Source organism: Nasonia vitripennis, chromosome 2, assembly GCF_009193385.2.
Source record: "Nasonia vitripennis strain AsymCx chromosome 2, Nvit_psr_1.1, whole genome shotgun sequence".
Taxonomy (NCBI): Eukaryota; Metazoa; Arthropoda; class Insecta; order Hymenoptera; family Pteromalidae; genus Nasonia; species Nasonia vitripennis.
The window spans coordinates 33,613,998-33,628,522 of record NC_045758.1 but is presented as its reverse complement, the minus strand read 5'-3'; the positions used below and the strand labels follow the sequence as shown (position 1 = coordinate 33,628,522).

The 14,525-nt window shown below is 49.2% G+C and overlaps 1 protein-coding gene across 10 annotated transcripts in view; it reads right to left on the bottom strand.

Moving 5' to 3' along the window:
- LOC100120978 (kazrin) overlaps window positions 1-14,525 on the bottom strand; it is a 59,797-nt gene that overhangs the window by 18,155 nt on the left and 27,117 nt on the right. For all 10 annotated transcript variants that reach the window (XM_031924171.2, XM_016981752.3, XM_031924170.2 and 7 more), the window contains one exon: window positions 9,910-10,025. In XM_031924171.2, coding sequence (XP_031780031.1) covers window positions 9,910-9,936 — 27 coding nt within the window. In that variant the 5' untranslated portion in view covers window positions 9,937-10,025. The remainder of the gene's footprint in view (window positions 1-9,909; window positions 10,026-14,525) is intronic.

Here is a 14,525-nt window from a genome sequence, read left to right as displayed (position 1 = left end):
CACTTTTAATGAAAATGTAGCCCTTGTTCGCGTCGTCGTGTGCGCTTTTTTTTGGAACAAACGCGTATTATACGTCTTCATTAGCGCTATACCGCGTTAATTCGGAGGATTGATCGCGTTTTTACGAAATAATTTAATCGGCCTGCCTCGACTCTCTCTCTCTCTCTTTTCCCGATTTAATTAAATAATCGCGACGCGAGCGATCCCATTATCCGAATTAAACGCGCGGCTTGTAGAGAGCTGTTCGCGAAACCGCTGAAAATTAATACACTCTAGACGGAGAATATAAAACAAGCGATTCGCAAAGCTCGGAAAAACACGATATCGTACAATATGCAAATGCACGAGGAGATAAGACTATCCGTCTATTTTCTCCGGAATATAAGACTCGTATCAAAAAGTCCATAAACGACAGGCTTTTCTGATTACACAGCGAGCAACGTCAAAACAAGAAGCTGCAGCTAGGCGGCAAAAACTGGCGCAGACGCACTCTGGGGCGCAAGAAATTCAATTTCAGCACGTGACGCTCGCACCACCTGTCTCTCCCGTACCGAATGTATATTTCACGCGAGCGAGCGACAGCTCTGATGTAGCTGCAATAATTATAGGAGCGTGTACACATCGAGCTGCAGCAGCCCGAAAAAAAGCTGTATATATATACCGAGGAAGAATTCGCGAAATTGCAGCTGGTTCCTGCTCTATTTTTTACTCCCTATCTCCTCCTTCCAGTCGAGCGCGAAAATGCAGCTCTCCGCACTTCGGCCGCCGACGCGAGATAAGAGAGTAAACGCAAAAGCTCGCGATAGTGGCCTATCTGGCTATTAGCGCCGCTGAAATGCAAGTCGCTCGGGAAATATATTACACTCCGCAACTTATTCTCCCTCTCCCGATTTATTCGGCCGTTTTAGCGAAAAGTTCTCGCGTATACAGCCAGCTGCAATAAAATCCAGCGATCCATGCGATGATTTGGCTATAAACGCAGCGAAACAAGCGGCCATTAAATCGGCCGTGATTCAATAAGATCCGCGCACAGCAATTCCCCATAGGCGATTGCGAGAAAATTGCGAGAAAATCTCTCTCTCTCTCTCTCTCTCTCTCTGCGATTCGCTAATGAAAATCTACGCAAAGGGGGTTAATTACCCCTTCGCTCGGACAATTGCGCGGTCGTATTTGACTGCGGCTGGACACTCCACGAATCGAGGCGTTGACTCTCCTTTTTTTACCCCCGTTTCATTCCACGAGCGAAACGAGTGCGCAGAGTGCAAAGAGGTTAACGAATGCGATGGTGTGCAATGCGCGGGGTGGATGGGGTGGGGGGTAAGTTAACGACCCGCGAGTGGGCACGCTTGGCGGATAGGATAAAAAGTTGCGGAGGGGTGGACTCATCCAGTTGGCTCTAATTCAATTAAAAACAACGCGCCGTAATATTCCGCCACTTTTCCGCTGATATCAACATAATCATTAGAGCGTGAACCGCGCTGATGCTGCGCCGAAACTTTTAATTAAGTTACCGCGCCGCGAAACGAAATTAGAGAGAGAGAGAGAGAGAGAGAGAGACAGGGCGACGCTGTGCAGTCGAAAATAAAAATGCGACCTGCTATATGAACAGCAAAAAAGTTGAAACTGGCTTTCGAGAGATGCAGGCGACGACCATCGCTGCGCGAGTGCATTAGACCGGTTCGTTTGATTATAAAGGGGGGGAGGGGCGGTTCTAGCAAGTTAATTACCGGCAAGCCATTTAGCCGCGGGTTTTTCGAATCTGCCTATACGCACGATTTGCAAAGCTCGAATACAAATCGCTCGAGTGGATTCGAATAAAAACATTCGCATAACGAACACCCCGAGCTTCTCGTCAAGAATAAACGGAAAGCGTAAAAACAGCCCCGGAAGCCCCGCGGAAAACGAGAAAGACTCTCTCGAAGTAGTACAAGCCGTCGCGAGGAATAATCCGGCGAGGAATAGCATAAGACAGCCGTAACGCAGTCTGAATGTCGAATAAGTCTCGGAGAGACGAGAGACGACGTCTTGCCACGCCTGTTCGTTTGCACAAGAGTAATGAGACAGACGCGCGCGGCAGTAGTAATGGTCCGACTAGTGGTAGACGCGATTCAGCTTGCGCTGAAAGAGAGAGAGGCTTCAATGACGGCCACACGGAAATAACAAAATATATTTTAGATGACCCGTGTCTATGTTTGTTCTGCCTTTTTTGGGGAGCGAAATGAAAGACGTATTCATCGGCTAACCTTTACTGCTATACTGTATATAAAGGGAAAGCTGCGCGTAAAAGTGGATATCGGGCAGGAATTCGATAGCGTATGGCGTTACGAGAAGGAAAGGCCGCGCGCGAAAATAAAAAATGTTTACGTATTCATGTAACTTTGGAGCGGTGTCGTATAAATTTTTACGCGCGCGACACTTTCCTTCCGTCCGGCTCGATTTTCCAATTTCCTCTGGCTCTCGGTCCGGAGCGTCGTTGGCGAGCGCGCGAAAAATATAAAATTCGAAATTAACGAGCGGGAGAAACGCCGCGAGTTTCTTATATTACGGCGCGATTCATGAATCGTTTATGAGTTGGAAAACAGATTTGCGAATATACGCGCACACATTATGCTAATAAGAGGGGCCGCATCCGCGCAACAGTTTCCCCCGTCGAAAAAGCTGGCCGTAGTTCAATGATACGGAGAGAGCTTGCAGCAGCGCCGCGAGCTTATTCACCTCTCCGGCAAAAGTGTCGGTGGATCGATAGCCCCTCTCTCTCTCTCTCTCTCTCTCTCTCTGACTTTGAGAGGCCGGTGAGCAGCGCAGGTAGAGAGTGGTAGAGACCCCGCCCGATCGTGCTTTCAATGTCGTCGTATAACGTACCCGCACACTTTATACGTTCGCGAATGCTCAAGTGGAGCTACTGCTGCTGCTTCTTAACGATAATTGACATTAAGATGGACTGGAGGAGATGCGGCCAGATGTGTCACGTGTGCTTGCGAGAGAGCTTTTGATCTCTCTCGAGGTTAATCCCCGACGACGACGACGACGACGACGACAAGCTGCCGAGGGTCGTTTCTTCTCGTTTTCCCTCTTTTTCCTCGTCAATTATTCTACGCCCCCTATACTCACTCCACGTACATCTTTCGGAGAGAAAAATATCCATAGGTTTATTAGGCGCACATAACTCGCGAAAGTTTGCCGGCCGTTTGTTCGCGCAACTTCGAACCGAATTTCGCTCGCCTCTCGCGACTACGTACGTGTATCGCCGCGTAGCTCGTAGAAATAATTTCGTTTCCAAACTCGACGCAACGGCAGCCGCATATTCCACTCGCGGTATTCAAAAGTATATAGAAAGAACGAATCGGTGCAGCAGTTCCCGACATTCACGGAGTTCGAGTCGAGGAGCTTCGGGAATATAGACTCGGCTCGGCGACGACTTGTTTTCTCTTTCCTTTTGAAGAAAAGGAACACGCCGCGTTGCTTTTGACCCTGGCTCTGCAGCTTTCGTAAATAATTCAACGGCTGTCGCGATTTCCTCCTACGGCTTTCCGAGCACGTCGCTCCGGACTCTGTGTGTTAGTATATAGGTATATATATATATTCCTCTCCGTGCGAACTCGCGCGTCTCGGCAAAATTTTCGGACTATATATAGGCTCCGAGAGAGTATCCGCTCCATTAACTTGTTATTGCATAATTCAGCCGGTGACCGAACTGGCCGCGATGTTATACTTGACTTTTCGACGATGTAAAAATGAATCGTTTCGCCGGTACGAGTCATCGCGACACACGGCCGGAGGATAAAAATCTCTCGTTCGTCGACGAGAATGTTTGGCGGAAAAGGAAAAAGAGTAAAACGAGAGAGCTCCGCGCTGACTCCTGCAGCGGAACTTTTTGATTGCACATTCTCCGGCGGGGAGATCGAGAAAAACGAGGAGAGAGAGAGAGAGAGAGAGAGAGCGCCGCTTCGAAAGGAGATATGTTTGAGAGGCGCGATATGAAGACGCCTTTGGGCAACGGGAATCCGAACGGAAACTAGGCGAGCGCGATTGCAGCTTCTCTCTCTCTCTCTCCTTACGTGGCTCTGTTCCCGCGCTTTGTCTCGCAGGAGCGTAAATGAAATTTGCTCGATTTGAGAGTGACTGCGTGTGTTGAACAACAGTCGAGAGTTCAAAAGTTCACGGCGCAACAAACAGCGCGACGAGATTTCCAACGGTGGCCATAAGTCCGTTTCCAATAATTTACCTCTCGACCAAAACTCGCCAAACTATAATCGAGAAGCTCTGAATGAAATTCGAGGACACACTCGACGCGACGATACACAGAGAGAGAGAGAGAGAGAGAGAGAGGGGGGTGATGCAGTACGGGAATAAAAGGAAAAGGCGCGGAGAGAAGTTGGAGGAAAATTGAAGTTGACGAGGGAAACATAAAGGCGAGCCGTCAGCGGCAGTAAAAGGTGCGCGCAGGACAAAAGACGTATCTCGTAATCCGTTATGAAAGTGTACAGTGGGGGGGGGGGGCTGAGAAACTGCTGCAGTTTCATATGTGCAGCGGAGATGCAATTTCTTCTGAGAGAACGAGGAGAGGAAATAGGGGAGGGGAAATTTGATTTATCGGAGCCGAACCTCGCGCTCGCGGAATAGACAAGAGCTGCGAGATTGGACGGGGAAGTTTCTCAAGGAGCTTGCGGCGCGCTGCAGCGGATCAAAAGATTTCTCTTTAATAATGTTATAATAAGCGGGCCGCTTAATTCCGCGCTAAATTGTTTTGACGTATACGCCCGAAACTTTGCCTTAATTACATTGCGGCGCGAGATGAATTTCCAAATCGGCCTCTTTATACAAACGAGTCTCGTCGGCTGATCGAGCTTCGCATAAACTTCCCCGAGTTGGCCGAAATTACCCGGAGACAGCGCGCGTTGATTTTCCGTATAAAACTCTCAAAAGAGGCGAGGTATAACTCGGAAGAGGCGATCCTTCCGAGCATCGTCAGCCGCAGGCAGTGGCTTTTTACCTACCACGACCTCTGACCCCGCGCGGAAAAGAGCCGAGCGGGAGAGATAAACGTCTCGACGACTCGGCAAGAAGAAGCTGCGCGGAATAGGAAAAAGCGAAGCGGATGATTTTTCGGAAAAGCTCGCATTATCCTTCTGCCGCTGTTAGCTCTCTCTCTCTCTCTCTCTCGCTTAGTTTTCAATGCTCATCTCGAGCTTCTCTCAATTAGCCGATGCGCAGACGCTATTCCGAGGCACGATTCCTAATTGCCTGATTATATCCGGCGCTTTGTCCGCTGGTCGATCTCGGAGCCATCGGCTGCACTCGAGAGCCTCGGCTCTCCTCCCGCGTGAGCCATTACACGTGCGCGCGTTTGTATTAAGAAATTAAGAATTGAAAAATTCCGCCGGACGAGAGCTTGCAGCCGGAGATAATGGAATTACGCCTGCGCGCACGAGTGGTATTCGTTCTAAATAAATGATACGCCGCTGCGGGGGCACATATACCCTGATTAAATTTTAATCTTTCACCGCGCTCACGGCTACTGCTGATTACAGCCGGGCGAAAAATTGAGAATTAGGCGGGGCTGGAGAGAAAAAAGTGCCAGTCGAAAATATACGCGCTCGCCTCGAGTTTTTATAGGCCAACAGTAGCGCAGAGCCGTACACGCGTTTCAGGGGAAAAGCGCGAGCTAACAGTGTAGGGGTAAGAGCTCCGGAGGAAATACAAAAACGTCAAAGAGTTGCAGCAGCAGCAGCAGCGCGCTGAGCACGTATTTTGCAATGCATGAACGTGTCGAGCGAAGTTTAACGCGCGGCCACCTCTGTGCGCGCAGCGGCTTTTCTCGATTTTTCTCTCTCCCTCCGCCTTTTTATTCTCCGTGCATACTCTTTTCCCCCGTGGAATAAGCTGCTGCCGGGTATAAAGTATAAGAGTGCGCTACTGACGAGTTGATGCGGCGGCGCATACAGTCGTTACTCATAATTCGAGTAATGGCCTGAAAGAGGGATCCTTGCATATCGCAGCGCCGAAGGGGGGGCCGCGCATTAATCAAGCTAATCTGCAGCCAATGAGCAATTCTGAAGGATCGCGGGAGGGCGAGTAGAGCGCATTAATTTCCATCATCCAGCGCCGCGTGTAAAATTCAGCCGGTGCATCCGAGAGAGTCCGGTGTCCGCTCGTACAGGTGCGCGCGCGATTCATTAGTGTCATCGCGCTTACCGCAGCTTGTTCCTCTCTAATGAAAGCCGGTTATCAACGCGACCAGATATACCAGTGTGTGTGTGTGTATAGCGCTCTCGCTCGTTCTCCAGGGACTAATGGATCAACCCTTTCGAAGACGTCTGCGCGGCCAATCGAGGCTTCCTCAGCTGGCGCCTAGAGTTTCAGCCGGCGCTAATTAAAATACGGCCAGCTGATGAATTACCGCGGGATTTTACGAGGAATATCGAGCTCTCGCGGTTATGGATCGACGAAATTGCCGACCCTCGACGTTGCAATTATATCGCGGGAGGATTTAAAAAGCCCCTCGCCGCGAGCGCTTGATCGAATAATCTAGTCTCCAAGAGAGTACAATGGAGCGAGCAGAGCAAATGATAAGCGTCTTAGTTGTACCTGCAAATTGTCCCCTTACACTATATATATATACTGTGCAGTAAAGCTATGGCATGCATCCCCTCAAAGCAGGCTCTACTGTTCTCGTACACGCGCAAACGGCGACGGCAGCCGTGAAATTCCATAAATTAGCATGTTGCTGCGACGGCAGCTTGCCCCGGGCATTATCAGCTTGCAGCCGGCCTGTATCCATATCCAACAGGCCACTACTGCACACATGTATGCCGCGCCCCCCCGCGCGTGTCTCTAAATATCCGTCGATGCCGAGCCTGCAGCGTCGTGGGCTACGATTCGGGTGCGTATGTGTGTCGAGAAACTGTGCTCGGAGCTTTGCGATGGAAATCGAGTGCGCATCGCCTGTGAAGCAGCCCGTTTCTCCGTCTCTACGGCTGCGACATCTCCAACGCTGGCTGAAAGGGGGCAGAGAGCGCTGTACGCGATTGTCCTCGTCACGCACTCTCTCGTGTAAGCCGATTACAGCATATAACGCAGTATACTCTCTGGGTAAATAATACAAGTCAGCGGAGCGTCGTTGCTTTTAATGAATTTTCTACTTGCTCCGACGTCGACGAGAGGAAAACTGATATAGCTCAGTTGCTTCTACGAATTTTCCCTGATTGGAAGTGCGCTTGTTTATACTCGTTACAGCGGGACTACACGTTGTCCGGTAATTATTGCGAGTGCCGCGACCGATGAACAAATACGCTCGATGAAAATCTATATGCTTTACGATCGAATTTTATTTACTCTCGATATTATAGATATCGAATAAATACTCGCTAATATCTATTTGCAATGTAACGCGATAGCCGATGCATAACGTACCGAAACGGCCTCGTCGCGCCCCATGACCACAGATTTATCGTCGACCAGTAAAGCACCATCGACGTTTTGAGCTGGGCGTATTTTATTAATTATTATATTCCGCGAATAACGATTCGCCCGCGCGTGTAATAATTCGTTTGATTGCGTTTCGATTCTGCGAATACAGCGTTTTGCCATTTAATTAGGCTGTGCGTTTGAAGCTATCGATTCTAAAAGAACGACGGCACTTCACTCCTCTCAAAAGCGCTGCGAGAGTGAGAGAGAGAAAGATCGATCGGGGAATAACGAGTGTGCGACTGCAAATCGGCTTATAGTCCCTCTCTCTCTCGAGAGAGAGAGCACTCCTGAATTCCATTAAAATTCTATATATCGCCAAAGTTGTGTGTAAACGGTGGACGGAAAAAAGCTGAATTAAAAATTGCCGCGCGGAAATGCAATATTTATCCGGAAAGCTGGCAGCAAACAAACATAGCGGACTGTCTGTCTCTCTCTCTCTCTCTCTCTCATCGCCCGGCGGGGCAAACGGGAACTATTTTCCCTTTGCTTTTCTCCGCGCTTAATCCCATCTAATCAGGCTGTATACTAATCGCCCGCCTGATCCGTAATCAAATTGAGTTTCGAAACTGGCTTTGACGTCGACAAAGCTCGCGCTCGAGACGAAATCACACCGGGATTTTGTTTTCTTTGTGGTCGACAACGTTCGTTATGTATACGTATACGTGTGCAACGTTCGCTCGTCCGGATACTGCATAGCTGGGAGGAGGAAGAGATGATTTCCACTATTCATTTTTAAGCCTTTTAGGCAAACGAGATCTTTTCAGGGGGATTAAAGACATTAAAGCCGACGCAGCTCTCGGAGAAGAAGAAGAAGAAGAAGAGCTTTTTTCGAGCGCATCAAATGGCTCCTTTGAGCTGAAGAGAGTAGGAGCTGCTATAAGAGGGAGTCGCAAGAAAAAGTTTGCGATGCTGCGCATAATTCCGATAAATTGCTTCTGCCGCCGATGGAGATTTTCCTTTTCACTCGGCGTTTAGCAGCTCTCATTGCCCACAGCTCTGATAGAGTTTAATACCGCTCGGCTGGTCTGTATCACGTACAGCATAGAGCTGCATTATTCATGTATATTCACGCGGCTAAAAATATCACAGAGAGGCAGATCGATTCGACTAGAAACGCAATAATACACTGCCGAATTTCCAATCTCGATCGGCTGCAGCGAAAATAGATTACCTATTCGTGAAAGCTTCATATACCCCCGAGCTCGAACAACAACAAACGATCGCGAGTAACTTCGTTAGTCTCTTTCGAATCGATCGAAAATCCAATTTTTTCACAGCTGTATATCCATCTCTCTCGGATCACAGCTCGGAAGGGAAGAAGAAATTCAAGGTGAAAGAGGATATTGAAAGAGAAGAGTATAACACGCGATAGATAAAAGACCGAGCGGAATGTCTAAAAGATTAAGAAGACAAGGATAAAGTATACGGAACCAGAGGCGTACGTGGGAAAGCATACCGATCCTGACTGATAACGAAATTCTCCGCAGTCGAGTCTCTTTCCTTACATACGAACGTGCCCCGCGCGCACTCTTTTCAATTTCTCATTGCAACGGAAGCCGCACGCTCAATCCGCTCCGTGTGTGTCTCTCCGCGAACTCAATGCGGCACAGCACAGTCGAACTCGAATATAAGAGGAGAAGAGAATATTATGCGCCCGCACTGCAATTAAAATCCACAGGCGCCTTAATTGCGGACGCCGCAAGCTCTGAGAGTGCGCGCGAGCTTGCGAGTATGTGAAGAGGGGAAAAAAATATTTGAAAAAAAAAAACGCCGCTGATGCACGCCACTTGATAACTGGGGCGCGAGTAATCCGCGCTCGGGAAAAATCAGAGCGAGCTATGTGTCTTGGTGCAGGATTAATTGATTAATAATGCGCGAGTGGTATATATACTTCGTTTTTCTTTATCGCGGCCGAGTTGTCAAACTGTTTCAAAAGTGGATCTATATCCCGAGGGAATAAAAAGCTCTGGGAACGTATTAAGATAGTCAATATGATGTAAATATCGGCTGAAAAAAAAATCTCTCTACTGTCGGATCCGAAATACATAGGCTCATGAAAAATTTCCGAAGCTTCGCGAGGAAGTAGGCCAGCGCGCTCACTTTTCACGCATACGACGGCCGCAATTAAAGCGGCATTATCGGGTCCGAGCCAATCGCAATAATTGATTAATAATTTCCGTGCAGGAAGGGGATCGATCTCCAGCGTTAACCGACTCGGACTCGAAACTCACTCGTATTGTATACGTATGTGTATGGCGGAGCTTTTTCGATAGTCGACCTCGCCATACGAGGAGAGCTATTTTTAGTTCTGCCGAGAGTTTGATTGCCGCAGTATAGGTTTACACACTGCACTGCGCGTCGCTATTATGCATATCAATAACGCGCAGAGTCCGCTCAAAGTGGCTCCTACATATGCATGAGAGCGCGAGTTAAGCTTACCTGTGCATCTGCGAGGATGCGGCGCATCAAGGCCAGGGTGGGTTGTGCAGCTGTGACGTCATGATCGAGGCTAAGCAGGTCAGTTTCCTTATCCAGTCGGCTCAGGCTCTTAAGCGCTGCAACATAGAGAAAAATACGCGCCTTTAGCAATAGAACAGTGAAAATATTACTCCCGGCACAAGTTTATATTCGCGCGCGAGCGAGAGAGGAAGATTTATCGGCCGTTAAACTCGCCGGGAGTATTACGCGCCGCGTATATTTCACTTTAGCGCGCCTATAGCTGGGCGCATAAAACAAATCAGCGGCGAGCTAAAAAGCGAGAGAGACGGCCAAAGATCGAGTAAAGCAGGAAACAAGATGGCCGTGAGCGCTTCCTTCACAGCTCGCGCATCTCATTATCGTGACCGACGAGCATATACATATATATCCGTCTCTCTCTCTCTCTCTCTCTCTCTCTTGAGGGCGTACTCCTCCCGGCTTAATTGAATTGCCAAGTGATTCCGCGCCTATCGACGAGCGCTATATAGCAGCGGCTCTATCTCGGAAGGGCGGCCCGCCTCGGAGATAAGGGAGTGGTAGCCGCTGAATGTACGCGTTTTCGTGGTTCTCTCTCTCTCTCTCTCTCTCTCTCTCTCTGTGATGATCGGAAGCAGCAGTGCATCTCTCGTCGTTATAGTTGAACGAGGAACTCGGGGAGGAAATGTTACGGCTCGAGAACAAACGCGCGTCTCCTCGCTTTTTCTTCGGCAGCCTGTCTGAAAGCTGCGCGGTGAGCTATAACGGTCGTGTAGCTTTTGAAAGCTCGTAAATTAGCCGGGCGCATCTCACGCCTCGCAGTCACGCGTAAACAAGAGGGTAGAAGTCGATGCGAGGAAATCACGCGAAAATACGGATGCGATTAGCACAGAGGAGTGTATATAACGACGCGTCGTCGAGCTTAAACGCTATCCGTCCAGCCGGAATATTAAAATCTTGGTGCGTTCGCAAACCACATCTCCCAGTCCATTATTCAGCCGGTTGATTTATGCCCCCGAGTGGAGCATCGCGCTCTGTGGTATAGTAGTGTGAGAAGACGCAGACCTACGCACACACAGAGAGAACTCGAGAGCCTAATGGGAGAGAGAGAGAGAGAGCAGAGGCAATTCCTCTTGGCGAGAGAGACGTTTATTTTCTGACCCCAGCAGTGTACCGACTGCGCGCGCGGAGGGGAGACGTCGACAATTAAGACATAAGTTTATTTAAGACGAGATATCTCTCCTACGACGGCGGGCGACTTAAATTCGTTAGCTCGCCGCTGCAGAGCATCGGAATCGCTTTTAAATGGGGATACACTGCTCTCTGATGGGTCAATCATGCGACGCGACCATCGGATTCAATGCAGCTCCGGATTTAATTCTTTTCTATAGTGAAAAAAAAAACCCCCCGAAGATCAACCCGCTGAAGAAGAAGCGACGGCAGCGGCTATCTCTTCTCGAGAAGAAGGGAGAAAAGCTCTCGCCATATACTGTACATAGCCCGCGGCTTGAAAATCCCAATAATCCCGGGAAGAGATCTCTGAGACTCTGCGCCGCGGCAGACTGCACACACTCGCCCCTGCAGCGCTGCTGAGAGGCGCGTTCTTTAATTAGAGGGAAAGAAATTGCTTTTGCGAGCGTGTAAAACGGAAGGGACAGTAGCGGCTCGGATTACCCGTTAGAGAGAAAGAGAGAGAGAGAGAGAGAGCGAGAGGCAGTATAGTACGCTGCGATGCTTTCCTTGCGCACACACGACGACGACGAAGCTATAAGGGAGGCTGCATGAGGCAGAGATATGATATGCAGGATTACGCGCGTAAAAATAACTCGAAGCGCTGCGCTTTCGTTGCTTGTACACTTTTTTGCAGCAGCGGCGGTGCATTGTGATGAGGATGCAGCGGGATGAGGCGAAAAATATAGGAAGCGATCCTCTTATAAATCCGACGGGATAGGGCTAAGAGGATTAGTTCGCGAAATTCCCGGGAAATCCGGTTCGCCGAATTTTGCATAAAGCGCGAAAAGCGAGAGCAAAAAAACTGATATACTCGCCGGCGATTATGCAGAGGCGAGCTGGGAAGCATAAGCTAGGTCGAGAATAAAATTACGTCATCAGGCAGATAGTCGAAAAGAGATCCAGGGAAGAGATAAGACCAAGGAATAAAGCGTCAATAGCCCGCGGCGGGCAATTAACTTTACGTCGCTATATAGGCATAGCAGTCAGCCAAATAGGCGCACACTGCAGCGCAAAGCAAACAGCTGTAAGCTCATCCTCTGCTCGGCCGGAGGCGTCGCGAACGCGCATCGTCGAACGCGCGCGCAGCCACACATTAGCGATTGGCTCTTTCAAGCTGTGCACATACGGTTACGCTCACGCTTGGCCAAACAACGACCCGCACAATTATCATAATCTATTTTCTTTCTATTAGCGCGACGAGAGTAGAGCTCGCTCGAAAAATCGCCCCGAAGAATGCGCTCGATATAACGCTCGGGTATAATTGAGATGGATGCGCTCGTGGCGTGTTCGCGGGGGGAGGTCGGGTTGGATAACGTTAAATTTTCGTGATTGAATAAGCGCTAAGAGATTTCGTCGTAATTAAATCTCGACATCGGCCCGCGATTCAGTCGGAGAGGACAAAGGGCTCTGGAATAAAAAGGAAATAATCGATATATAACGCTTCGATGACGCAGGTAAACTTCGTATGTGTTATACACACACACATACGTGGCACACAGAGCCCGCCGATAGAGAGAGAGAGAGAGAGAGAGAGAGAGAGAGAGACAATGGCACGTAGTCCGCACACGAGCTCGAGCTCTGGGAACGACGACGTAACGCGAATTTAGCAGCTCCGCAGATTTTCCGCGAAAGAGCCGTCGGCGCCGAGAAAACGAGGGGAGAGAGAGAGAGAGAGACGATGGTCCGAATTCCGGGGAAAAAGCTCGGGAGAGACATTCGTCGTCGCTGCGGCGGAAGAACGACTCGAGATTACGGAAAACGGTTCAGCTGAAAATTGGCATTTTCCAACCGTATAGCTCGGCTGAATTGCGGGAATTTCTCCAGTCCTGAAAATTAAGCTTCTTTTCTTTTTAGTCCTCGCGAATGTCGAATGGATTTTCGCGCGCTATTTTTGAGCCTCTGCGCGCTGCAATTGAATGCTGGGAGTTTTTAATTAAAAAACGGAATCGTTAGCTATATTCGGAGCGTGAACGTTTATAGAATAAAAACGTACAATTTTCCAAGCACGAATAAAACTGGAAAATTCTAGTTATTAGCGAACTGCAGCGTCCAGCAGCGCTCGATAACCGAGTGACACTAGAAACTAAGCTCTCTCTCTCTCTCTCCATCGTGTGTGTATGTGTGCCTACATATAACGGCCGAGTTATTTCCGGGTCGATTTCAGAGCCGCGGGGAGAGACAGCTTCTTTTCTGGGTTAACTCTCCTCTCCACGACGACGCAGCAGCCTCCTCGTAATTAATGCGGAAAGCACACGCGCGCGTCGCCAAAATCAAGCGCTTGCGAGCTTTCGAACGACGAGCCACGTACGTGTACGTGTTCTCTCGTTAAAAGCGAAACGAGGCTAAACGCCCGGTTAAATTTACATAAGTAAGAATAATCCCGTTTACGCTGCGACGGAAGCTTGTATATTGTGCCGACGCTGAATGGAAAGTAAGCGGTGAGTAATTCGCGGAAATTCAAAAATATACGCGCCCGCGAAAAATCGGATCGTGAACTTTCAGAGCCGGAACTGCATACTGTTCCGCGACGCGCGATAAATAACAAGGGGTCGCAGTAAAAAGCAAGTTTGTCGTCGTGGTGTGTATAGGAACTCGGCGCGGCCGTCCGCGATCCTTGTTATATACGACTTTTATTTTTTGTTCTTCCCGCCCCCGCTTGAGTTTTCGACGCGTGCCGCTGGCGCTACGCTCGGGATTATATTATTATACACCGTGCGTTCTTTACGCGTCGGCTCGTAATTTTCGCGGCGATATCTCGCGCTAATCTCAGCTCGGAGCATATAGCCGCGTAATGAGAGCGGAAGTTGACGCGGATTATCATGAGCGCGTTAAAAATAATGTCCGTAATAGATTCGCGTAATCGTCCTCGCCGCACAATATGACGCCGTGATTCACGATTTACCCCGCTAGTGTGATATAGCGTAAGCGCTGCTGCTGTACATGACCGCGAGAGAGAAAGGAAGGAATATTTTTCAGTCGTAGGGCAGAGGACCCGAGGCGAATTCACTTGCGCGCGCTGGAGGAAGAGCAAACTTTCCAAGTAAAACGAATGCCGGCGCGCTGGCAGTTGGGAAAATATCGCAATGCTCTCGCGGCTTGCTCCAAGCATTCGTCTAGTGCGCTATCTGGAATGCAAACTTAATCGGGTCTCTTTCTTCCCCCGCCCGATAAAATTGCGCCAGATTGCCTCGAATTCGTAATCGCGTCTAGTGGTTGCGCTCTGAGAAAGAGAGCGAGACAAAGGAGTGTGTATAACGAAAGTCGTTGCGTTAGCAGAGGAGAGTAAGACCGGTAGGTATATGAAGAAGAAGAAGAAGAAGAAGAAGAAGAAGAAGAAGAAGAATCATCGCGTCTCATTGTTCCCGTTT